General features: G+C 43.6%; 2 protein-coding genes across 2 annotated transcripts; both read right to left on the bottom strand.

Annotated features, from left to right (window-relative positions):
- Nucleotides 1-15,318: 15,318 nt before the first annotated feature.
- LOC133902416 (probable calcium-binding protein CML17) lies at nt 15,319-16,192 on the bottom strand. Its single transcript, XM_062343999.1, has one exon. It carries the CDS (start codon nt 16,048-16,050, stop codon nt 15,511-15,513), a length of 540 nt encoding a protein of 179 aa, XP_062199983.1. The 5' UTR covers nt 16,051-16,192; the 3' UTR covers nt 15,319-15,510.
- Nucleotides 16,193-26,451: 10,259 nt separating this feature from the next.
- LOC133901920 (uncharacterized) lies at nt 26,452-27,387 on the bottom strand. Its single transcript, XM_062343456.1, has 2 exons — nt 27,191-27,387; nt 26,452-27,076 (listed from the first exon to the last, which is right to left on the bottom strand). The coding sequence occupies exons 1-2, from the start codon at nt 27,255-27,257 to the stop codon at nt 26,859-26,861; spliced, it is 285 nt and encodes a 94-aa protein (XP_062199440.1). The 5' UTR covers nt 27,258-27,387; the 3' UTR covers nt 26,452-26,858.
- Nucleotides 27,388-27,626: the final 239 nt, after the last annotated feature.

Below are 27,626 nucleotides of genomic sequence, written 5' to 3'. Positions count from 1 at the left end.
CCCGAGAGACCCCTTTTTAGAGATTCGGCCGGGGGGATGATCCTGAATAAGTTCGTCGGAGAAATAAATGGAAGTGGATGTAAATGCAACGGCCGGTGGTGGGGGATGATCGACCTAGTGCAAAGAGAAATAAATGCACTGGAGTTTAGACAGGTTCGGGCCGCACGGGGGCGTAATACCCTACTCCTGTATAGATGCAATAACTGTCCTAAGGGAGATCCCTCGAGAATGTATCTGGTTACAAGAATATTGTGTCTAACTAAGAGCTTGAGGCTCCTTGTTCTTCGGCAGGAGCTCTGCTCAGGCTTGCCCACAATGTCTTCGTCTGTTGGCTTGGTTCGTTGTGGGGTTCGTCTTCTTCGTGAGTCAACTCGTGCCCTCGCGGTTGATTGCTTGGGCTTTTTTCTCTCCGATCTCTGCTCTCTTCTGTGTGCCGACTCTTTTATGCACTCACCGGCTGCGACATGCCCCGAACGGGAAGGAGGGGGCATAAGTTCCAAGACGCCACGACTGAGAAAGGCGTCATCATTTCCTCTGGGCGAAGTGACTGGGACGGTGGAAAAACGCGGCGCGCGTCCGGTCACCTGTCATTGTGGACGCCCTGGCAACGGGCGCCGTTGAGAGGGCCCACCGGGCAGCCACAGAGCCACCCGGCGTGCCCGCCCTGTCTTGTTCCTCTGCCACGGCAGGGCGGCAGGCGGAACGTCTTGATCCTGGCAATGTTATCCCGAGACACACCGGATGATACGGGACGGGACCCGTGCAATTAATAGCCCCACGCCCCTCTACCAAAGCATGGCAGGAACTGACGCTGCGGCGAGGGCAGTTGGATATGTCAGGCCACGCGCGCTCATTTAATGCGGCCTTGGACCTCTGACGGGCGAACACCTCATCGGTGGGCTCCTTGGGGGCCTCTCTGGGTTGTCGGGGAACCGAGTGCTCGGGGGTACCGTTCACCTCCCCGAGCACTCTCTCCCGGGAATGCCTATCTTTGTCTTCGGGGTACCGGGTGCTCGGGGGTACTGTTCACCTCCCCGAGCACTCTTTCCTGAGCACTTTCGCACTGGCCCTCGGGGAACCGTGCGATCGGGGACTGCTGTGCGCAGTCCCCGAGTACTCTCTCCCGGAACTTAGCCCTTCTGATCATCGGGGGACTAGAGTGCTCGGGGGTGACCGGGCACCTCCCCGAGCACTTTCTTCCCGGTACTTAGACTCTGCAGGTCATCGGGGAACTGGGGTGCTCGGGGACCAGAGACTGTGGCCCCGAACACCTTCTCCCGGAACTTGGACTTTCCTCACCCCGCAGGTGGGACCTCCCGGGATGGTGACACGTGGCGGACGGCTGGCCTGGCCTCGGGACTCAGGGACCCCCTGTTCCTGATACACCGACAGTGATCCATTGTTACATACGATTCAAAACAACTCTTTTTTTTTTGAAAGTAGCAGGGTCACAAAAGGGCCCCACTGATGCTATCATGGTGACCTAGGAAGTGCCGCACAGGACCGTGCCTAAGCATGTGCACATCCGGATTCGAGCCCGAGTAGGTTTGACTTCTCACCGGGAGTCGTAAAAACCCAAGCTAAGCTCCACTTGCATGTGAGCAAATGCATATGAAGAATACCATCCAAAATAACTCTAACCCTCTTGGTTATTTGGATTACGGCATTACATGTGAGCAAATGCAAACCGAGAAAATGCATTAGGGTATCTCAAATAAAATCATTTTTTTATGACGTAAAAAGATAAACCAAAATTTAGTGTTTTCACTAAATTTTTCGAGGATGGTGAACAGCATGAGGAGGAAGAATGGAAGACGATCACTAGAGGCAACAAAGGCGACAATTTACGGGTTTCTATGAATATTGCTACACATATGATCCACTCGTATGATCGAGTTACGATCAGGATGGAGGACGCGCACGGCAGCAACACCTAAACCTCCGAATCGTAGTCAAAGGTTTTGCTTGGATATGCTATGGTTTTAAAGCTTTTGAGAAAGCAGTTGTGCTTGTTGAATTCTAGTTGTTAGTTTTTACAATAAATTTTTAGCTTGTCAACATACAATAATTTTTTACCAAAAGTCAGAAAAGCTCCTCTCAGTCAGGTTTTTAGCTTCTAGTTCATTTCAGTCATAGCCGCTTTCTTAGCTAGCCAAAAGCCATCAGAAATCGGAACCAAAATCCAACCCCTTGAATAGTTTCTGACTTTTTTCAAAAAAACCCAGAAAAGTACCTATCCAAAGAAGGCCAAAGGCACGACCGCGAGCGGAGGAAGAATTATTTTATATGGAAGGGGTAGATGAAGACTTGAGGATGGTTGGATTTCCATTTAAAGGCCAGAAAACCGCATGAATTTGGGTTTCCAAATCATGTGAGTGACAAAAAGCCATTCCCATAAAGTTTTGAAAACCAATTTTTTTTCCCAAAATCTATTCAAAGATTTGAAGTTGAATTTGAGAATAACCAAATATGTGGAAAGTTTTTCCAAAAAGTTAGTTAACATATTTTTTTTATTCCAATTGAATGATTTTCAAACTGAAAAGTTCCCGAGTTTGGCTGAAGTACTACAATCATGTTCTTGTGCCCCAAATTGAAAGCAACATAAATTGGATTAGTATTTTTTTTATACGAGCTAGTTCTTTCTATCTTTTGGAAATCAAATTGTTTATGCAAAATTCATATCATATTATTTATCTTCTTGAACTTCTCTCTAACTTGGGTTCCCACAAAAGTAGAGATACCTCATCTCAATCCTGCTTGTGTTGTCCACGTCGAGAGTTGTTCTCAATGAGATCCCCGGAGAACCAATCGCACATGGGAAGGGTCTGAGGCAAGAAGACCCTTTGTCTCTCATGTTTTTCACTCTAGCAATCGATCCTCTTCAGCGACTGCTAAACTTGGCCACTCAAAGTGGGCTCCTCAGCAGGTTGGGTGGAGGCTTCAACATTGATAGGATGAGGGTGTCTATGTACGCTAATGACACGGTGGTCTTCAAAGCCCCCTCTGCTCAAGAGGTATCAACTCTAGCCAGCATTCTCCACTTTTTCGGGGAGGCTACAGGACTATAAATCAACTTCTCCAAGATATCGATTTCTCCCATCCGATGCACGAACATTGATCTGCAAGCAATCCTCTCAGATGCCGGTGGTACTCTCCAAGTTCTCTATCACTTACCTTGCACTTCCATTACCACGGGATGGCTGAAAGCATCTAATCTACAGCCGATGGTGGATAAAGTAATTGGGAATATGTTCCTGGAGGGAAAAACTTGGCACCCTCCAAGGATTATGCATTTAAGTTATTAGCAAGAAGTATGCCAAAAGGTTAAGTAAGTAGAAGCTACCTTGACACTTATGTGTGAACATCTATACATAACCAAAAGTACCTTTCTACCCTGTAACCAACAACTTGAATATAAATGTAACTGGAACCATCTCATGTAATCAATAATCATAAACAACCATTTCCAACATACCATTCCATATCACATATCTCTAAATTCGGAAACTCTACGACCAATGCAAATGAACAGAAATATGCTCATGACTGAGATTATGCCAATTTGAATTATTTTTACACCTTGCAGGGGTACTTCTTTACCTACATGACTCGAGGACCATTCGGCTCATGTATCCACACAAGCCCACGTATCCACACAAGCCCACGTAAGGGGTATTAGTGTCAACCTTTTCCAATAAGCCACAACTATTTGATCCTACACCGATAGGTGCGGGGGTCATCCAGAACTACTACTAGAGCAAACTGGATGCCCCTACAAGGCTATTATACCCATGAAACTATCAACTCGCATGCCAAAAGGCACAACTACAAAGGTATTTGTCTTATTGTTTCCATATGCGACATGTAATAAGTACGAAAAGTGTTAAAGCCAAATGCACCGACGGATGATGCTTGAACGATACAAGCGGTCTATGGCATCCGGGTTCCTCTCCCGAACTACACCGAGGAACTTCTCCGGTATAGAAGATACCCCTAGCACCGCCCACATGTCGCCTCATTTTCATATCTCATACAACTCACACCATTGTCATTGTGTTTGTAAACAACAAGTAAACCCTAAGCTCACAAACAATGGTTGCACTATCGCTTGACTTATACCGGGGACTTATGCATTGCTAAGCATTTCGAATAACTCTTAAGTTAGACACCAACAATGTTATCAAGGCTACAAGGATATAGATAATCAATAACTCAATGTAGAGGTAATGCAATTCAATATAGATTCTACCCATATAAACCCGGCATCGACTCGCTAACCATGCAATGGTACATAAGCGACAACTTATCAATTTATACTCCATTCAATTCAAACAAAGGTGCAATATGCTTAGATGCTTTTCTTGCTACTTTTCTTTGATCCGGGATCAACGCAAAAATCTTGCCATAAAAACACGTTACTCTCTTGCTTGCCGATCACTAAAAGAAAATGCATCGCAACAAGTATGATGAAATGCTATAAAAGAGTTTGCATGATGCACGATTATGAAAATATTTCTAAAAGAATGCTTGAACACTTGGACTAGAAGAGGTTTAAATGTCGCATGGGACAACCTAAAGTTTCTATGACCTGTGAAGCTGGCGGTCAGACCAGTGACGAAGTGGCGATCAGATCATGGGGTTGCAGAGAGTTTTGGTACCTGACAGTCAGACCGCAGGCATGATGGCGGTCTGACCGAGAGACATGGCGGTCATACTGGAGAAGGAGCAGCGGTCAGACCACAGACAAACATAAAGGTTCGGGGTCTGACGGTCAGACCGAACCCCTAGGCGGTTAGACCATGATGCTCAACAGTTAGACTAGCCCAACGGTGGTCAAACACCTAATTTTGGAGTTTCATTTGGACATTCTGAATTGACATGGTTCCAACTGGCAGTTAGATCGGCTGATGTGGCAGTCAAACCACTAGAACGGTCAGCGCCATTTCGGCGAGGCCGCTGGTGAGGGCTCCGTCGACGCCTTCTATCGTGAAGGGTGCCAAAACATTCTAGGGGAGTAGGGGAACATTTCTAGAAAGGCTTGGGTGGCTTGCACAGGGCCAAACCTGCAAAACCCTGTGGGTGGGATATAAGCTAGGGTTGAGCTTGGTAAAGCTATGGAGAGCGGGAAAAGCTTGGGGAAAATGAGGGGAAAGGGGTTAGGAGCTTCACCTTGGTGTGGGAAGCTTTCTAGACAATTGGTAGGCTCTGGGGAGGCTCCGATTTATAGATCGGGCCCTGCGGTGTCTGTTCGGCCAAAAAGGGGGAAATGGCATGGGCGGCCCCTTCGATGGAAGATGTTGGGGAGGAGCTTGAGGAGACTTCGGGAGACTCAGGGAAGCCATCTCTGTCGATCCCCCGCCATCGTTGAAAAGGATCTGTGACGTCTTAAGAGAGGGTGATGAATTAACATACTTAAAAGCCTAACCTAATTAGCTCTAAAAACTTTACAAGATAAACTTATATCAATTTTATCTAAATGTGCTCTAGGTTTATCTAGTGTGCCTATTCTACTGTTCAAAAGGTTTGCCACCGCCAATCCTAGCAAACTACTCTAGAAAAGTAAATGCATAAAGGTAGATTGCAAGAATGTAAATATGTAAGCGTAAAGACGGTAGAGAAAATAAACTCCACATAAGGGATTTTTATCCTGTGGTATCGATGGCATTAATGCCACCCCTAGTTCATGTTGGATCTCCACCAAGGATATTGTCCCGGTCGTCAAGACTCTTCCGATCACGGCTCTTAAGTCACCAAATCTTAAAGACAAGGCCTCAACCCGGATGAGCCACCAAGTCACAAAGACAATATCTCACCACTAGCCTCTCTCTCGGTCACTTGTCGTCATCTTCACTTCGGAGCTTGAACCACCAAGTCAAGAGTCTCTGCGTCCTCGTACACGTGTCTTGCCGCCACTCCACACCAAGTCGAATCGTCAACAAGCTTGAGCAACTCTGGCTCAAGGTGTCAATGAGTCACCAAGACTTCAAGGCACCGGCGTATCACTTAGTACAAGTTAGGATCACTCATTAATCTACACTCTAGGCAGTAATCACCTAGCAACACTCTCTCTAGGCCTATAAACACTAATCACTCATTAATCTTGTGCTTAATTATCTTGGATGACCACTTTAAGCACTTTGGTGATTTGGATATCTTCTCAAGTGTCTATGTTTCTCTGGACTCCAGCAGTATGCCACACATTCAAACGATTAAGTGAAGGGGTATTTATAGCCTCGAACCTACCAACTAGTCATTTTTCCAACAGCTCAGAAAAGCTGTTAACACTGGATTGTCCGATGACAATAGTAGTACAAATGCTGGATACTTGGTGTGTACATCATCAGAAACTAGCCGTTGGAATCCCACTCAAAGTCATTCTGAACACTGGATACTCTAGTGTATACTTTATCTCCATCACCAGATTAACCGATGAGTTATCCTGAGCTAGACCGTGTCACTTCTTCTATATGCAAAACACTCCAGTGTAAGCCTCCGATGCACTTTCTCTTGACACTAGACCATCCGGTCAGTTCATGTTCGTTCTTCGTCACTTGGAATCGCCTCTGCAAGAAATGCTCAAGTAAATCCTCCAGTGCAACCCTCTCTGCAACCACTTCCCATCATTAGATCTTCCTGTCTATTGTTCTCCGATCTTCAACATCTGCAACCCTCTTTGCAAGAATTGCTCCAGTGTATATCTTCCGTTGATCACCGAACCTTTTGGTGAGTTCAACTTCTTATGTCCTGAGTCAAAATACTCCTTCTTCATCAACATCAGACTATCCAGTGGCTTCTTCAGTTTTGCTCTTCTCTGCATATAAAGCTCTAGTGCTACACCTTGCTGAGCACCAGACTATCCAGTGAAGTCTTCATCCTTCTCTCCCATTTTGTCAGAGATGCTCCAGTGAGTTCAATTTCTTCTGCACCAGACTATCCGATGGCTTCTCTTCTTTGGGACTTGTCCAATTCAATCCATCTTTGCCCTGACTACGGTGGTTTCTTCATGTATTGCATCCATGAGATCTACTAAAGCATATACTTGACAAACATGTTAGTCCCAATGACTATGTTTTTATTAATCACCAAAATCATAATCATGATCCAATATGGCCATTTTTGTCACAATCTCCCCATTTTTTGTGATTGCTGTGGCAAATAATAAATGATACTAATTGTAAAGAGCACAAAGCTTTACCACATTACTCAGATACACGTTCTTACTACTTAGTCTCCCTTTTGATGTGGCTTCCACTTTCTCCATTGCCACTATCTCCCTTGATCGATCCATACAAGAGCTTCTTCATCGCATGCTTTTGATACCAAATGTAGATGAGTTCCCCTTGGCATCTTTCTTGTTCTCTGCTAGGTATATCTCTTACTTTGGTCGTCAAACTTCTTCCCCTTTGTCAATAATATCAAAAAGGGCTACAAACACATGTTAAACTCAAGGAAGAGCGTTAGAGCACATGGGAGAGAGCTTAATAAATCATGATCCAATGAAATGATACCAATTGAAAGTATACCACTTGTAGGGATAATATTTCAAGAATATGGTACCAATTGAAATGAAAGCATATGGATCACAATTCATGAAACTCACATAATATGATTTAAACTTCTCCTATATGTGTGTATACACATGATAAGAGAGAAACACATACACAACTAGACAATATGTTAAGATGAAAGTTTAAGGTATATTATGTATGGAGGTAGCTTAAATAAACAAATGAATTGACAATGATATCAATTGTAGCATTTAAGCATTATACACCTCTGGAGATGTGTTGATTGCTCCATGAGACTACAAAATATACATCTAGCAATACATGTTAGTCTCAATTACAACTTATAGGATAGGATTCCCCTAAATGTGTGCATAAAAATGTTGAATACTTATGAGAGATATGCACTTGATTTTTATAACAATAGGGAGGGTACTCTATAGATTAGATTATGGCACATGAAAGATATGAATTGTAAAACTAGTGTCATGAAAGGAACCTACAAGTAATAAATCATGTAGGTTGCTCATACGAAAGACAAAAACACAAGCAATCTACCATATGAAAACCTACACTAGGCATTGCAATAAAATAAAATATGCACATGCAATCCTAGACAAGGCAAATGAGCTACAATAATTGAAAGATTTTGCACCTAGCTCCATTACATCTTTTACCTTTGTATGGGGATTTCGGTATATGATAATCATGATCTTCATCAGTATGCCCAATATCGTACACTTGGCTTCTTTGCTTGAACTTTTACTTTATTTTGTGAGTCAAGTCTATAAATCCCCGAGCCACATGGACTTCAAGTATTCTTTGGAACCCAAACCGATTGGGGTCTCTTTATGTTGGTAATGACTTCGTTAGGCATCCAAATAGGTTGGTTCCACCCGTGGTCCTTTCTTCTAACCATATGCACAACTACCTTACCATTTTCCTCCTTCTTTAGCTTGTAGTGGTTACTCTTTATCTTAACCTTATAGTTGAGCTTGGTATAGAAGTTGGAGGTCTTATTGGAGAGGTTCATTATCTTATTCTCCTTGGTCTCCTTCTTGACTTGCTTGCATTGGAAGGATTTGTGACCTTCTTGATGGCATTTGAAGTATGTCACTGTTGACCCATCTGTAAGCTTCTTCACCATGGTAGCACGGTTATCTTGAAGAGGTTGAACATGTTTTTTGCCCTTTAATTTGTCAAGTCCTTCTTAAGTTTCTTCACTTCTTACTTAAGCTCATTATTCTTTTGTGCAATGAGTTTATTAGATGGTTCTACGACAACATTATCAATGCATGTATAATTGCAAAGGGGTGAGCTAGATAAATCAAATAAATTCTCACAAGAAGTGAAAAGATCTACCTTAGGCTTAAAATTAAAGAGTGATGTAGATTGCTTCAAAGGAGTCTTAGGTTGAGATTCAATGCACTCAAATTTAGCCTTAAACTCTTCATGCTTCTTTTTTTAGCAAATTGAATTTGTTCAATAATTATTCATAATTAGAAACAAAGGTAGCATGAATGTTATTAAGTCCATCGATTTTTTAAAACTTTTTTGATTGTTTCTTAAATGCTCTCTGTTGCTCATTGATCACATGAAAGAGTTCTTCTTGAGAGGGGGAATCCTCATCGGATTCATCATCACTTACATCGCTATCCATATCTTTGGACAAAAGACACCTGTGAGATGACTTACGTGATGACGACTTGCATGATAACGACCTTGAGGAAGAGCTTTTTTTAGAGGGGAGGATGATTAAGCTTTCATCACTTGAACTCGATTCTTCATCATCGTTCACCCATCTTCCTATGCTTACGAATGCTTTAGCTATTCCCCTTGACTCCTTCTTGTTCTTAGTCTTTTTCTCCTTCTTGATATGATCAATTGTGTTAACCAAGTCTTCAATAGAGATTGGATGCTCAATCTTGGTATTGATTCTCTTGATATTCTTCTCTAATTTTAAGACAAGCTTGGCTATCTTGGGATCAATTTCTTCATCACTTGATATGCTTGATCATCCTCTTCATTGCTCTCTTCATCTTGATCACCATCATCTTCGCTTGAGCTTGACTCTTGCTCTTGTCTCCTCATCTTTGCCTTCATGTGTTGACATTAAGCTTGTTTACTTGTGAGAGCAAGGTTCTTAGTATCGGATGAGGAAGAACCTTCCACCTCCATGTTCATGGTCATCTCATGGGCGGTGATCTTGTCGAGCACTTGACTTGGAGTTATTTTCTTGATGTAATTGTTGTCATAGATGATGAAGACTATCAACTTGTACTTTAAAAAAAGAGCTTGAAGTATTCTTCTAACCATTTGATCATCGCCAATTGGCGTCAAACCTAGTCCATTTTGATCTTATTGACAAAAATATTCAAACGTGAGTACATATCATTAGCATTTACTTGGGGTAGTTATTTGATGCCATTGAGCTTATTAACTAACGCATGATATTTCTTATTGCGCACATCTTTTGTGCATTCATGTATTTTAATAAGACTAGTCCAAATATCATGTGCATTGGTGAGAGAATAAACACGATTAAATGCATCAATATTTAAAGATGATAAAAGGATACTCTTCGCCAATACATCTAATTATGTCTTCTTGTTGGTGATGCGATGTCTCATTCCTTCCTCGTTGACTTTCTAACATCTAAACCTCGGACTTGCAAATAACAAGACGTTAAAATTTTTCATCGGGAGAAATTTGTACCATCGAAGAGTGAAGTACTATGAGAATTCATCCCAAACCCCTGATGATACAACTCTGACAGTTAAACCTATCAAGAGCACAAGGCTCTGATACCACTTGAAAAGGATATGTGACGTCCTAAGAGAGGGAGTGAATTACGATACTTAAAAGCTAACCTAATTTGCTCCAAAAACTTCACAAGATAAATCTATATAAATTTTTATCTAAATATGCTATAGGTTTATCTAGTGTGTCTATTCTACCGTTCAAAATATTTGCAATATATAGCTAATCCTAGCAAACTACTCTAGGAAAGTAAATGCATAAAGATGGATTGCAAGAATGTAAATATGGAAGTGTAAAGACGATAGAGAAAACAAACTCGGTACATAGGATTTTTATCCCATGGTATGAATGACATGAATGCCGCCCTAGTTCACATTGGAGCTCCACTAAGGATATACGTTACCAAGATTCTTCCGATCATGACTCTTGAGTCACCAAGTCACAAAGACAATGTCTCAACACGGATGAACCACCAAGCCAAAAAGACAAGGTTCCACCACTAGCATCTCTCCCGGTCACTTGTCACTGTCTTCACTTCAGAGCTTGAGCAACCAAGGTAAGGGTTTCTGTGTCCCTGTACACATGTCTTGCTATTGCTCCACACCAAGTCAGAGGGTTAACAAGCTTGAGCAACTCCAACTCAAGGTGCTAGTGAGTCACCAAGACTCCAAGGCACCGGCGTACCACCAGGTACAAGTTAGGATCACTCCTTGATCCGCTCTCTAGGCAACAATCAACTAGCGGCACTCTCTCTAGGCCTATAAGCACTAATCACTCACTAATCTTGTACTTTATTGCCTTAGATGATCACTTTAAGCACTTTTGTGGCTTGGATATTGTCGGTGAATCAGGAACCAGGGGTCCCCGAATCCCGAGGCCAGGCCAGCAATCCGCCACGCGGCACCTTCCCGCGGGGTTCATCTCTGTGAGGTACGAAAAGACTAAGTCCCGGGAGAGGGCGCTCGGGGCCACGAGCAGTGGTCCCCGAGTACCCGGGTTCCCCGATGATCTGCGAAGACCAAGTGATCGGGAAGAGAGTGCTCGGGGTCATGAACAGTGGCCCCCGAGCACCCAAGTCCCCCGACGACCAGAAAAGCCGATAACCGGGAAGGGTGTGCTCAGGACTGTGAACAGTGGCCCCTGAGCACCCAAGTACCCCGAGGACCCAATGAAGGTAGTTCCGGGAGAGAGTGCTCAAGGCTGTGAACAGCGGCCCCTGAGCACTCGGTTCCCCGAGGATCCGAACAGTCGATTCCGGGAGAGAGTGCTCGGGACAGTGAACAGTGGCCCCCGACCACTAGGTTCCCCAAGGACCAAGAGAGGGCGTTTCCGGGAGAGAGTGCTCGGGGAGGTGAACAGTGACCCCCGAGCACTCGGTTCCCCGACGGCCTAAGAAGTCCTTCGTCGGTGGCCCCCACAGAGGTCCAGCGATGAGGTGTCAACCAGTGAAAGGCCCGATGCCGCATTTAAGAGGACGCGTGGCCTGTCACCTCCAACAGTCCCTGCCACGCTCGGTGTCAGTCCCTGCCACATTCTGGCAGAAGGGCGTGGGGACATTTAATGCACGGGTCCCATCCCGCGTTATCTGGCGCGCCTCGGGATAACATCGTAAGGCCCGAGGCGCACCGCCTGCTGCCCTGCTGTGGCAGGCGTACAAGACCGAACGGGCACGCCGGGCCGCTCTACGGCTGCCCGGTGGGCCCTCTCCATGCCGCCCGTTGCCAGCGCCATTATGACGACCAAAGACCGGGCGGGGGGCGCGTTTTCAACCCCCCGTCACTTCGCGCAGAGGCCATGATGACTATCTTTCCATTTATGGCGCCTTGGAACTCGTGCCCTCCCTTTCGGGGCACGCTACCGCCGGCGAGTATTTAAGGAAGCCGGCGGGCGCGGGCAAAGACAAGAGAAGAACTCGAGGACAACGCTCGAACTCTCAGACACCTCTCAGAGACACTTGCTCAGAGACCGAAGAACATCTTCGTACAAGCATAGAAGCTGAGACCACCGAAGAACAAGGAGCCTGAAGCTCTAGGATAGACAAACATTCTTGTAACCAGCAATATTCCTGAGAGGCTTTCTCAGGGCATTTATAGCATCCACACAGGAGTAGGGTATTACGCTCAGTGCGGTCTGAACCTGTCTAAAAATCCCTCTAGTGCATTTACTGCGTTCTGCATTAGATCATTCCTCCTACCATCGCATTTACACCCATTTATTTCTCCCGTAAATATATTCAAAATCATCCCCCCGGCCGAATCTCAAAAAGGGGTCCCTCAGGATCCCTGCGATAGGAGTTAACCCTAAGACAGATATCATCTCAAATATCTCTGTGTTTCTTTGGACTCCAGCCGCATGCCACACATTCAAATAACTAAGTGAAGAGGTATTTATAGCCTCAAACTCGCCAACTAGCCATTTTTCCAATAGCTTAGAAAAGCTGTTAACAACGGATTGTCCAATGACAACAGTAGTACAAACACCGGACAATCCAGTGTATACTTTATCAGAAACTAGCCGTTAGACTCCCACTCAAAGTCATCCTAAACACCAGATACTTTGATGTATACTTTATCTCCATCACCGGACTATCCAGTGAGTTATCCTGAGCCAGATCATGTCAATTCTTCTCTGTGCAAAAAACTCCGGTGTAAGCCTCCGGTGCACTTCCTCTTGACACCGGACCATCCGGTCAATTCATCTTCGTTCTTTATCACTTGAAATCGCCTCTGCAAGAAATGCTCTGATAAATCCTCCTGTGCATTCACTTCTCATCACCGGATCTTCCGGTCGTTGTTCTCCGATCTTCAACACGTGTAACCCTCTCTGCAAGATTTTCTCCGGTGTATATCATCTGCTGATCACCGGACCTTCTAATAAGTTCAATTTCTTCTGCCCCGAGCCAAAATACTCCTTCATCAACACCGGACTATCCGATAGCTTCTTCAATTTTGCTCTTCTCTGCAAATAAAGCTCTGGTGCTACATTTTACTGAGCACTGGACTATCTGGTGAAGTCTTCGGCCTTCTCCCTCCCTTTGTTAGAGATGCTCCAGTGAGTTCAATTTCTTTTGCACCGGAGTATCCGGCGGCTTCTCTTCGCTGGGACTTGTCCAATTAAAAAATAATCGCTCTTTGTCCCAGCTATGGTGATTTTTTCATGTATTGCATTGATGAGACCTACTAAAGCATATACTTGATAAACATGTTAGTCACAATAACTATGTTATCATTAATCACCAAAATCACAATCATGACCTAATAGGACCATTTTCGCTATAGTCATGTTGGTTGAGGTAGAGCTCTCTTCTCTCTCTTCTGGCTTGGGGACGGCTCGGGGACGACATCAGGGACTCGTGGATGGCCTCCTTCTTGATCTTCGGCTTCCAGGGAGCTCAGGTGGGAATCTCCTCTCCTCTCATCCTCTCTCTTTTCTCTTTCTCCCTCTCTTTCTCTTGCTTGGTGGGGAAGAACTAATGATGGGATGGGTGGAATAGAGATGGGCGATGGCCTTAAGTGGTGGTTCTGAGTACTGGCGGTCAGACCGCCCAGGAACAAAGGCTAAATAAGGTTCTGCACGCCTCTGGCAGTCAGACAGACGGTGGCGCGGTTGGACTGCCAGGGGATCTTTTCTCGGCTTTCTTCCTAAGGGTTTTGGAATTTTCCTAACCACCTCCAAACCATTTCTACTTAATTATACCCGATGGAAACGCGCATAAGCCAAAGACATATGTTTTCAAAATGTTTTTGACTACTTAAAATATGATTTCAAAATGCCATGGTGCTTATGCATGCTTAATGCCTAAATTAAGACTTTTGGGACATGACATAATCCTCTAGCCAAACGTTCCGGGCTCCATTACCTAGAAATGCTCTAGTCAGGGATCCTACTCGGCTAGTTCGGCATATGCCGTGATGTTCAATAGCTCCATTGGCACAAACTTCTTTCAACTGATTTGAAAAGTGTGGACGCCACCAAAATGAAAATTCTTTGCTTGGTTGGCCATGCAGAACAAACTTTGGACAATACATCGTCTAACCCATAGGAGTTGGCCATGCAACCCTATTTGCCTCCTTTGTGAGCAATCCAATGAAATCTACCTTCGCCTAGTTGTGGAATGCTCATTCTCCAGGAGAATTTGCCGAAACCTTGATGTGAAACTCAAGCATCCGGCCATCTGCCCTGAGATGTAGCCACAGTGCTACTCGGTCCACAGATGGTAGACTTCGCTTGCTTTCTCCATTCCCTCTTCAAGGACAGCTCTCAAATCGCTTGTCATGTTTACCACCGGGAATTTTGAAAAGAAAAGAACATGCACATCTTTGAACGCAAGAGAAAGCCGGCGACTGATGTTGTAAGTCAGACTTTTATGAGGCCGAGACTTGAGCCTTTGCAGGGGCACACATAGGACACTTTATGTTGCAAGATTAGACCTTATTTGTTTTTTCCTTTCTTCGTTTTTGGTAGCCTTATTTTTCTTCTGTACTGTGCTTTGGACCAATCGGGGCCCTTTCCTCTTATTATATAACCGGCAGCTCTATTAGTAACCATTGAGCAGCCTACGTGCTCTGTTGTCGCCAATGGCTGCTCTTTGGGCCAATGGCTGCAGTCGCCAATACTTTGCATTCTGTAATCGTAATCCTGAGCCAATGTGCTGCTCCTTGTATGGCTATGCTGATATTTCTTTTATAATTTCTCCGTCATCAATATAAGACATTTAATTTAAAATATATTTAAATTTCTCCTTGGTCAAAATATACTAGAATCTTTAAAGTATATTTTGATCTTTATTTTTTCTTACAATATATTATCAATTCTATAAAAACATCATCTTAAAATCACTTTGAATATGAATATATCGATGCAATTTTTATACACTAAATATTTTGACTAATTATTAGTCAAAACTTACAAAATTTGACATTTTCAATTCAAAATACGTCTTGAATTGATGGATGGAGGGAGTGATTAACGGTTGAACTAGTTTAGTTTTGATACATGAGATCGCATCCCATGCTAAGCTTTGTAAAGCCAATCAATTGATATACGGGGCCGGTTTGATGCTATTTACCACTGATCTTTGTTTCAAGAAAAATATGTATCCATAACTACATTTTGAGTATACACATACTGTATGCATCATTCGGCTCCATTAATTCAGGCCAAGAAAAACGACGAACGAACGAACAAAGAATTTTACAAAGAATTGGACCAAATCATCCGGCCCGGTGGTCGTATCCGATCCACTTCACTGGCTCCTCTCCATGAGCTTTAGAAACTCGTGGAAGTCGATTCTGCCGTCCTTGTCCTCGTCGTAGGCGTCGATCATCCGCTGGCACTCCGCGGCCGCGACGCCGGCATCGAACCCGAGCGACCTGAGCACGCTCCCGAGCTCCCCGGCGTCAATGAATCCGTCGCCGTCGCGGTCGAACACCCCGAATGCCGCCTGGGCCTCCTCCACGGTCGCCTCCTCCTCCTCGAACAGCGCCGCCGCCTCCTCGAACCCCACCGACGCGGTGCTTCCCGCGCCCATCACCCCGAGCACCACGTCCATGTCGATGACGCCCGCGGCGGTGGCGGCCTTAGCCGGGGGCGGCGATGGAGGCGTGGCGGTGCTAGGGGCGGGGGTAGCCTCGCGTCGGTGGTTGGAGGCGGAGGAAGAGGAGGAGGACTTGATGACGGCGGTGAGCCAGACGAGGACGACGTTGATGGAGAGCGTCACCACGGCCTGCGCCAGGGAGAGGTTGGGGTAGGACGTACTCGGCGCGGACGAAGAGGTCATCTCCATGGCGTCTGTGAGAATCTTGCTTGCCAGCAACCGAGGTGCGAGGTGTGATCTTTGTCTCCTCTTCGTTGATCACGGTGTCTCTCCTCTGCTCTGCTCTGCTCTGCTCTGCTTCTGCGGCTTGCGTTTGGCGTCTGTGGATCGTGGGGGTGCTGCGCATATATAGCGTGTGGGCGCGGCACGGAAGAAAGCGGGGAAGGGGGCGCGAAGAAGGCGAGAGGAACTTGGCGCGTACCTTTGCCTCGCCGTGCGCAGCAGGTGAGATTGGGACGGAGGCGGTCAAGAGGAAGGTGAGATGGTTCGCGATGCGCGGCAGCTTCGCCGAAGGCGCGGAGCGTGGAAACTGCGCGCAGGGTCGGGCGCTACTCGGAGCCGTGCGGAACGGCCGTGGGGACGGCTGCCGGTCTGCGTCCGTCTCCTTCAGAGCTGCAGTTGGAATGGGAATTCCACGCAGATGTAGCTTTCGACTTTTCCTTAGAAAATACAACCTGCATATCTTCATATCTTTAGGACGTATAATTTATCTTAATTATCTATCTCTCTTATTATCTATTAATTCTCTTATATATTTTATATTTTTTATCTATTTTTTTAATATAAATCGTATGTAAGTAAATGATTCTGATAACATTTGATAAGATATAGTCTATATGCCTAGTGGAATTTTCGTATCGCTTTTCCGCTAGGCGCCACGGCTCCTCCGCTCGCTCTCGCGTGGCTTCGCCCCTCCTCGACTTTTCTCATCGTTGGACGGTTGAAGTCGATTTGATTTGGTACGGCGGATGGTTGACCGGATTTCTGCGGTCGACTGGACGGAATGGGGAAGTAAATTACTAGTTCTTCGTTTCCCGCGTCACTATGGGGAGTAGATTTTGACGATAACCTTGGCGTGCCACCTAGCTAATGCAATCACGGAAGTCTGCAAACTCTGCAGCTTTTCGTCGCACGAGCATATAGTTTCACGTTGCCTCAGAAGAAAACTCCACGGCCCTACAAACAATTTTCTCTTTGGATGAAGATTAGAGCATGCACACTTGAAGCAGTACAAGCCAGATGCGTCATGGCGACTTCATCAGACACGAGCCCTTTTTCTCTTTTTAATAAGAAGCTCATCGTTCTGAAATAAACCGGCAGGTTTAACAGGGGACAACGGTTCCGTTAATTCTACGAAGCATCGCTTCCTGGGGCAAGACTTGATCAACATTCAACAGTAAATCTTCGGGGCCTGTCAGCTACTCATCTCTGACTGCTTATTACCCTGATAAAATACTGCTAATAGTAGTATAAATTAGCATTCACAAAATTAAATAGCTCGTTTTTTAGGACTTGGATGGCCCCAGCAAAGATTTGATCAACTACTGACAATCGGTTGTCCTAGAATTTGACGCAGCAGTATTCAGCATTTCAGCTGGTCCGTTGTTTCTTGGTCAGATTAATACTTATTTAGCTACATGCATGTTGAGACATACCAAAAGTGCTTGTCTGTTTCTGTTTTTTTTTTTAATTTCTTGAGACGGGTCTCTTTCTGATCTTGATACTAGCTTTAACCATTAGCCAACAACTCAAACCCGATTCTTTTTTAAAAAAGGGAATACCAGCTCAAACTGATTCAGAGTTTCAGACAATGAGTTGATCAGGGGAGCGCTTGACGGCCTGCTGAAGGGCCCAGGATCCTTACTAGCATCCTTTCGGGGTTCAGAGCACGTAAGCCTGACCCAAACAGCACATTGCGAGATGGGCAGTAGACATGGGCCCTGAGACAATGATCCATGGCCAGCATCTATAATTTGATCGTGTCAGCTGAGTTCTGTTCTTGGGTTATTCTTGTCATCCTGAAAGCCCAATCCGTTTCCCAAGCTGGCGAGCGAGCCGTTGAGTCATATGCCTAGGTGACAAGGAGAGTTCAGGATTCATATATCATCCTCACACCGATAGATTTATACGTCATTCTCATCGTCGATAGTATTTTTAATTTTTATGATTTTTACGATGTTACTTAGCAAATTGCTCATATACTAAATATAACCCTAAAACTGTAGAAGTGATAGTTTATTTAGAAGCGCTAGGTCGTACTAAAAATTGTGACATCAAGAGAATGACAGTGGCCTTACTAGATTGTCTAAATGTTATCAAGAACATTAATAAATGCCTAGGTATTCTTATACGATGGTTCTCAAGAAGGTTAAAATCTTCTGATTACGTGCAGTTTGCACACGAAGGTAGAGAATACATAGGGAGGGTTATTATCTCGCTAAGTACGCTTGTACTGTTGGAACTGTCCAGCATATGTGACTTGGCTCTCCTTCTGTATTCTTGGATGTGAACTTCCAAATGAGAAATACAATCTATATCTTCCTTTAAAAATGCTGTCGGGCAAGCCATGTCGGAGAAAACTGCGGTGCTACTGTGCTGCTCTCACCACTAACACAACCCGGTTTCTCCGAAGCTGAAGCTGAGCTTCTGTAAAGGAACAACATAGATCTGAGCAGTCTATGTGGACACCAATTTGCGACATGGGAACTTCAGATTCGACGGAAATTGAGCCGTTCCAAGGGAAAAAAAACACACAAAAGGGAAAAAGGCTTAAAGGCACAAGTACCGACCTGAGTAGACCTGACCAAAGCTACCGTATATTCGTATCGATCCATGTACCGTGCATCCGGATCACACAATGACACACAAACACAAAAAATGGCAAGACTCGTCTGCCGAGGAACCTCTTTCAAGTGAAAGAAAAATTTATGAGATTTTTTACCAGAAGACTCATATGAGATTCTAATCTATACCGTTATTTTTTATTCAATAATGAACACATACAATTAAAAAAAAACATGTGACATAAAAAATCTTTAAACTGAGTCTCATAAAATTTCCTCGATTTCAAGCATATCGTCCAGCCGTATGACATTGGATCAACGGGGATCCGCACGGCTACTTGACAAAAACCTTTCGTGCGCGTGGTCCCGAACGCTGGATAGATTACGGAGAGGAAAAAATTGGGGGCCACGGAACATGAGTAGTCGCCGTCGAATCGAGCCCAACTGGTTCGGTCCTCTCGCACTTATCCCCTCGTCGGTCGGCCCACATGCTTGTCGCTAGCCTCGTCCCGTTGCGACGACAACAAACACATGCGAGTCAGTTACATGACCACATGCGCCGGCCGAACAGTGGACCTGGCGATGTCAAGTCAACGGACGGTTCCGTGTGTGTGACCTGTTTTTAGGTAATCGAATATAATATCTCAGCCTTTAACATGCATATTTACAACGTTCAGGTTGCTATATTACATATTGTGATGGTGGAATAACTTAAACTAATAAAAATCAATATAGTTTGTATATCGAGAATTTATTAAGCAGTAATCATATTACTAAATCTCCATTTATGATTGACGAAAAAATTAAGTTATCATAGTCTCTAGAGCATGATATACAAGTAGAATGCTCTACTTATCTTCTTCACACCTTTACAGTTACATTAAAAAACGGAGTTAGTGTGTTCATCTGAATAGTACATGCATGTAAGTTTTAGAAAATGATTTATCAAACATTATATCATTCATGCTAAGCCATAAAACCCAACATAATACAGATACCTCTATTAACAATTGCCTCTTATACTTTGTTCCCTGGCTAGCAAGCCAAGCTTCAAATAAATTATCTATACTAGATGGTATAGTAATATTAAAGGCAATACGAACTACACGCTATAGAAACTTAGCAAAAATGACAATAAAAAATAGTTATTGGATTGTTTCATTGTTTCATTTGTATATGGCCCAACACCACAATTCGGAGGCACAAAACTAACCTATCTGAATTTCAGCTAATGACATTTAGTTTATCTAGATATGATCGTATGAACTTGCTGAGTCTCTTCAGAAAGCTGCTCTATATTTGGTTTGAGTACCGAAATAGCCCCCTCCCTTTCTTCAATTTAGTAGGTAGAATAGCCATTTTAGACCCCCTAACTTTCTCCATAGGCTCAATTTTGTCCCTTAACTATCAAACATGCCCCTCAAGTCCCATAACTTTTCTTTTTGGGTCAATCTAGTCCCTACACCGATGTGGCACGCCATGTAGGACTGCCCAGTCAACCATGTGTGTCCTTTCATTGAGTCATCGCACACAAAATGTCTTTTTTGCCCTTGTTTTTCTACATTAGTAAAGAAATCGGTTGCATCCACTATTCATCCTGCCAAGCCCCCTCGCATAGTCCCATGGTGCCCACACCCCAATCCTAGGGATTGTTTTAGGAGTGGGGAAATTAGCTATAGGAAGGCTACGATCGGGAGAAGGTAGCTACGTTGATGTTTTACTCGTTGAATCCCACCATACTATTTCTATGCTCTTCGAGCAATCAGCCTAGCTATGAAAATTAATAAAAAAAAATCAATGGATTTAACTAGAAAAATGATCTTTGACACCGCATCCCTCATACCCTCAAGGAAAAATATGGTTCCCATATCCTAAATCAAATTTGCCTTATATTCATTGCTTACCTCTACCTCCATGATGTATTCCGCATGACCTTTTGTCGAGGCGGGGGGGGGGGGTGTCAATACAAAGGTATGTGGGTGAACAGGTGTGTGCAGAATTGATTGATGGGTAGACTTGACTATAGGTATTTGCACAACTAATTTGGCACATCAATGTGACGTGCCACATCAAAGGAGGGACTAGATTGACTAAAAAGGAAAGTTAGGGGACTCGAGGTGGCTGGTTTGACTGTTGAAGCATGAAATGGAAGCTATGTGCAAAATTGAGGGACGAAAATAGCTATTCCACCAATTTAGTACCAGTGAAAGAGTCAACATTGGTCACTATCGCGCTCGTGCACGACCAAAGTTTTGACCACGAGCTCTACCTACCTGCATCATTCAGGGTCCCACCATTAGACTCATGGGCATCAGCCCATCAGCTCCATTGTTTAACTAAGGGCAAACTGCAATGCTAATCATGGTCGACGGATGGGGACTAGAGTTGGGACTTGGGCCATGCTTTTTTGGACTGACCCAATCACAACACGGCACGACCTAGCTCAAGCACAGCACAACACGATTCATAGGCCGTGTCGGGCCTTGATATGAGGCACGATGGGTGGCTTGGTGAAGGGATCGGTAACATCCTAAAAGAGGATGAATTAGGACACTTAAAACTATTTGACTCTAAGAACTTCACAAGACAAATATATATCGGTTTCTATCTAGATGTGCTCTAGGTTCATCTAGTATTTTTACTCTACTATTTGAAAAGTTTGCGACCTATAATCAATCCTAGCCAACTAATCTATGAAGGTAAACATGTAAGGATAGATTACAAGAAGTAAATGTGAAAACATAAATAAGGTAGAGAGAGCAAACTCGGCATAAGAGATTTTTATCCCGTGATATCAATGCAATAACATTACTCCTAATTCACGTTAGAGTAGTCATCTAGGCTATAGCTCTCGGATGGCACCCGGTCACGGCCCTTGAGCCACATAGACCTCAAGTAGGTTAAGCCTCGAAGCAACTAAGGTAAGACCTCACCACAAGGCTCTCTTTCAATCACTTACTACCGTCTACACTTCAGAACTTGAGCCATTAAGGTAAGAGTCTCCGCGTCCCTGTATAAGAGTCTTACCGTCACTCCATATCAAGTTAGAGGGTCAACAAACTTGAGCCAATAAGGTCCGAGGTGCCGGCAAGTCATAAGACTCCAAGGTGCTGGCGTACCACTTGGTACAATGTAGGATCACTCATTGATTCCCTCTATAGGCAGAAACACCTAGCAACAATTCTCTCTAGATCTATTAGCCCTAATCACTCTCTAATTTTGTACTTAATTACATTGGATGATCACTTTTAGTACTTTGTTAACTTGGATATCTTCTGAAGTGTCTATGAGCTTCCCTTGACTCCAGCATACTCAAATGACCGAAGAGGGTGAGGTATAAATAGTCTTAACCCCGTGAACTAGCTGTTGCTCAAACGGTCATATTTTGTTGTACTCACCGAATGGTCCGGTGTGTGCAACATTACAAGTGCCAAACTATCCGACGTGTAATTTCTAAAAACTAGCGGTTGGAACCCTACTTTTATTTTTGTGAACACCGTATGGTCCTTCGAGTTCATTTTTGTGAATACCAAAACATCTGATGTGCCTATGTGCCAAACGAGGCATTTTGGAGCCCATCTGCAAAATAGTCCGATGTGTTCATTTTGTGAACATGGAACATCTGGCGTGTATTAAATTGCGCCGTAGATTTTTTTTGAACACCGGAGTATTTGTTTTTGTGAATATCGAAGCATTTTTACGAACGTTAGAACTTTTTATCTGTGAGCACCAGATTATCCGTCGAGTACCATTTCAACCGAACATGAATATATATTTTGGGTATAACTTTTCGTCCCGAACTTCGATTTTGATGATCTTGAACTCCATGAAAAGTTTATAAATAGCTCTACATGATTGTACAGAAATCCATCTCATTTGATCACATCAAAATTGATGGAATAAATTCAATTCATTCCTCTCTTTATTGCTTCTTCGATGGCTTATATTTTATTGTATTTATGAGACATACTAAAATATATACTTAATAAATATATTAGTCTCATAACTATATTAGTATTAATCATCAAAATCACACATATAGATAACTATATTTGCTATACCTAATCGGCATGAAAAATGAGACGTGTTTAGGCCGGTCCCACACAAAAATAGCCTAGGACACGGTGGCCCAGTGAGGCACAATGGCTGGCTGGCTGGCTGGCCCCAGCGGAAACATGAAACTACTGCCTCGGGTATGGTTAGCGATCCATTTTATGTACTATTTTGTTACTAGCTTTTAACTATAATAATTTTAACCTTGTGTATTTTTAAGAAAAATTTATAAATATATAAAACTTTCGTATCTTTATATTTGTCATGGAATATACTTTATTATTATTATAAAGTATTTGTAAATTTTCGTAAAAAACACAAGGTAAAAATTACTATAGTAAAAATCGATTATAAGTAAAAAAACCGAGATAATATTATGTTCCTTTTCCCCTTTGGATTCCGTCCTCTCTCTGTTTTCCTTTTCCATCTCCCAGGCACGGCACGCACAGCTTCGATAGTTAGAGGTTGTCTCTTCTCTTATCTCTTTCTTGGTTTGGCGACGCGTCCGAGTCTATCACAAGCTCACAACTCACTGAACTCAGCTGTAGCAAGGTCCAAAGCTTGCCAAACTTTTTGTTCGGATGCGATGTTTTGAGAAACTTTTGCTGGGATGCTAGTACTAGGCATGTGAGGATGTGATTGACATATCTGATGGTTCGGATAGTTGCTGCGTCGATTTTTTAAGTACAACACGTGCACATATTATGCACCTACATCCGTTCAAAACTCTAAGATCATCTTCAATAACTACCTTAATTTTTTATCTAAAAATATTATTACAGTATCTCCTATCACCATTATAATCTTTTTTATTTTTTTATCTCTAAAAGAGATCCTATCCCTCATCTTTGAAGACTTTTTCCTTCCCTCAGACCCACCGACACCCTCTGTAAACAGTACTGCTACAGTAATCCGACATACAGTTTTGCTACAGTGTTGCGGTTGCTACAGCGTACAGCATGCCTGCAAATTTACAGCCCCATATTCTCTATTCATAAGACTATAACAGCACTGTAGCGCCCTGCACCACAGCCCTGAGTGCAAGCCACGAATTCGACACCATATGGATCGAACCCGTGACCTGCACCCGAACGCACTACCATGAGCATGAGGGCTCCTAACCAACACTGGCTCGTTCGCTGGTTGTTGCGTCAAAATCACGTGGTTCACAAAGAACCTGTAGACTGAAGGACTCCGTTGAGTCGAGGTAAGTACAATCTTTCTCAACTTTTCGTACCGCAATATTTTCATCTTGGGAGTATAACAGCATGCATTTTCCAGTAGACCGCCACAACTTTTACCAGAATAAACAAGTGTTTCAGAGGAAGGGACTATCGGATACCGGATCCCCGATTTTTTTTAGCATTGACCTTATGGGTTCTGACCTCTCCTACTCCCCATGTCGCATCGTTAGACGAACCGGCGGTGAAGTGATCACGAAGGCATGTGGGATCGAGCGACGCAAAGGTGATCGATCACGAGGTTGACATGCATGCGCGCTACAGTTTTCATGCGTAGCACATGCAGCTAGCTACCTGATGAAAAGATATCGAACGCTGATAGCTTTTCAGTTTTTGGCTGTTACACTACTCAAAAGCTAACGGTTCGTAGTGAGCAGCCCGTTGAGTTGACCCGGATGCTGCTGCTATCCGGAAACTGGTGGTTGTGCTGGAATGCAATGACATGGCAACCAGTTGCAATTTCGCAAGCATCATATATGGAACAGATGAATGGACTTAGTTCAAAAGAAAAAAAAAAGGTGAATGGAGCAAAATCGCAAACCATGAAGGATACTTGCTTGCTTGACATCATTTAGGCAGCACATAAGGAACTGTTTTAGATGAGTCGCACCGCTGTTATTCTGGTTGACACTACTCTTTAATACTTACTCCCTTTAGTTAAAAATACTTGAAGTTTTGGACACAATAGGATCTCCAATGTATATCTTTAATCACTATTTTTTATTAAAATATATTTATAAAATCAAATAAATTTATGAGTTGTGAAAGTAATTTTTTGAACCAAATACACGCATATGATTTTCATGTTTCCAAACTAAATATTTTAAAAATTATTGATAGTCTAATTTTGAAAATTTTAATTGAATCTTATTTTAAAAATTATTGATGGTCTAATTTTGAAAAATTTAACTGAATCTTATCTAAAACGTAAGTATTTGAAACCGAAGGAGTATCTCAAGTGTCCCGAGATTGACGCATTGTGCATGTTTCAAGAATGGCTCGCATTATGTGAAAAAAGTTCATGGCTAATAGATGGTAACCGTCATTAGTATTAGACCCTAAATACGTCATTGATGAGTCATCATTGGTGACAGGTTACAAATTAACTTATCACTTATTACTGAACATAAACTAAAGGGTTGTAACAGTAACCCGTCACTTATAACTATTTTGTATTTTTTAATATGAAAAAATTAAAAAAAATATATTTTTTTCACCCGAGCCACCCAACATAGCGTCCATCACATATGCCCCACAAGCCACGCTATTTTTCAAACAACTTTCAATCTTTGCATTCTGTGGGAATCGAACCCGCAACCTCCCCTCACGTGCGTACTCACTTACCACCTAAGTTATTACGTCGTTGTAATAGGAAGCGGATATTTTACCCTTTTAACTTTCGTTGCCGGAGGTCATAGGTGACGGGTCATAATCGTGACCCATCACCTAATCAATCATAGGTGATATGTCACACCTATGACCGTGTTACCAAATAGGTGACTCGAAGTGACTTTATGTAAAATAGATATATCTTTTGCTTACGGGCTCCGATTTTGACATTTTTTTACTCTACGGAAATCTACAGAAAAAGTTACATATGTTTTTCTCTGACTTTGTCAAATTCGATGTATTTTTCGAGCCCAAAAATGACCTGAAAGATTGAGTTCTCACCCCTAAAGTTTTTGTACCGTTTTCAGAACGCGCGTTTATGTTTATAGCCACCATGTCTTACATCAAGTTTGAGTAGAAATATACAATAATTCCTATTCTAATGTTGCTAAGATGAGAAAAAAATAAAAGAAGAATAAAGAAAAATAAAAATATAGCATCATACTATATACATATATACTATATAAGCAAAAAGATTAAGTAAGTTTGATAGTAAACTGATTGACTAATATATCTAATGATTGATTAATTCAAATTTCTTTATCTACTCTGTTTTATCAAATTGGTCATTAGTGATGAGTCACAACTTAATTCATCACTAATATGACTCTCTAAAATAATCCATCACTAATGACTAATATATTAGTGACAGATCAAATTGTAACCCATCACTTATGACTAATTTAAGATGATCCGTCACTTATAACTAGTAATAAGTGACGGATCACAATTTGATTCGTCATTTATAACTGACTTAAGATGATCCGTCACTTATTATTACTAATCATAAGTGACATATCATAACTAGGATCCATCACTATTATCTAAGAGATAGATTATATTACGACTCTTCATTAATTTTATTTTTTTTCACGTGGCGTCAGAGGAAGAGAGAATGATCAACTTCCGAGCTAGATTAACGGATAATTGCCACTTGATTCCTGTTTAGCTGGCGCCAAATCACTATCATTGGTGCTAGTTTCTCCAGATACAGATAGACCAAGACCAGTGCGATATACTGTACAAGATACGCTTTCTCTGTTTCAAAGTCAGCACTGGCACCACCTGATCCTGATGGTGAGAACTTAAAATTACTAGTTAGGCAGTACAGTAGAGATCAATGGTGCTTATTAACGAATTTATATTCCAAAAGATATATTCATCGATCGGTTGTACAAAGGGGGAAAATCCAACACATCATCAGGTACTTGGAATTTTCCAAACAAACGAACGAACAAGGGTGATCAGGAATGAAATGGTTTACGTTTCCATCTCACCAAGCACATCAACACACCACTCTAGCTAGAGTGCTAGCCCATTCGAGCTCGCCGGTAGCTACAGTACGCACGGATACGTACTTGTATACGGTACACGTACGTACACCGCATGCGCGCCAAAGGGAGAAGAACACCTTATTGTGATCCCTCATCTGCTTCTGCATGCATGTACCACAATCACCATATTAACGACCATACGAACGTACATGTACGCTTACCTACGCAGATCGGTAAGCAGGCGATGGATGGATCGATCAGTGGGTCGGCGGCGAGGTGGGGTCCTGCGACGGGACCATGCCGCCGTGGGTGTTGGTGTTGGCCGTCGGGGGCCCGTAGTCCATCAACGTGTACGCCGTCGCCTCCTCCCGCTGCGGCAGCAGGCGGCGGCCGAGGAGGGGCGAGCGCCACTGACGCCGCCCGTAGCGCCGCACCGCCCGCATCACCTGCACCTTCCGCCCTTCCACCACCACCCCTGCGTCCGTCCGTCCGTTCATCCATCCATGGCAAACGTCAGTGGATCGATCGCAGCAGCACGAGAAAATCAAAGGGACAACCAAGATCGCGTCGATTTTAACTGTGTGCGTACCTTGCGAGAAGGAGAGCGCGAGGAGGGCCATGACCAGGAGAAGAGCGAGAAACCTCGGCTGGGCCATTGCGGCCAGAGAGAGAGAGAGAGAGGGGGGGGGGGGTTGGATGAAGAAAACCGAGGGCGCGTGGGGTAGGATCGAGGAGGACGACGAAGGTGGGCGGGGTGGTCTGCGTGAGCTTTAAAAGAGGCTTTCGGAGGCTTCGAAACCGCCGAGGTCGCTTGCGAACGCGAGCCGGGTCACCCGCCTAATTCAGCGTGCCACTCGACAACCACTGCGGCTGCCAGCTGGGGCCCGCTTGTCTACCTCTATCTTCACGGTCACGGGGACGGAGGAGGGCTCAGGTAGACGTGCCACGCGAGCTCGTGGTTTGGGCAGAGGAGGTTCGGATTCACACCGACCGCACCATTAGAGAACGAAAAATCCCAAGTCGTT

The sequence above is a fragment of the Phragmites australis genome, chromosome 20 (assembly GCF_958298935.1).
Source record: "Phragmites australis chromosome 20, lpPhrAust1.1, whole genome shotgun sequence".
NCBI lineage: Eukaryota > Viridiplantae > Streptophyta > Magnoliopsida > Poales > Poaceae > Phragmites > Phragmites australis.
The sequence above is the reverse complement of the archived record's forward strand: the minus strand, read 5'-3'. Positions and strand labels throughout refer to the sequence as shown.

Bases quoted from the DNA above. Each gene is read 5' to 3' on its own strand.
- LOC133902416 (XM_062343999.1), bottom strand. From the start codon at position 16,050: ATGGAGATGACCTCTTCGTCCGCGCCGAGTACGTCCTACCCCAACCTC.
- LOC133901920 (XM_062343456.1), bottom strand. From the start codon at position 27,257: ATGGCCCAGCCGAGGTTTCTCGCTCTTCTCCTGGTCATGGCCCTCCTC. The intron at 27,077-27,190 runs GTACGCACACAG...GGACGGACGCAG, and splicing joins CGCGCTCTCCTTCTCGCAAG to GGGTGGTGGTGGAAGGGCGG.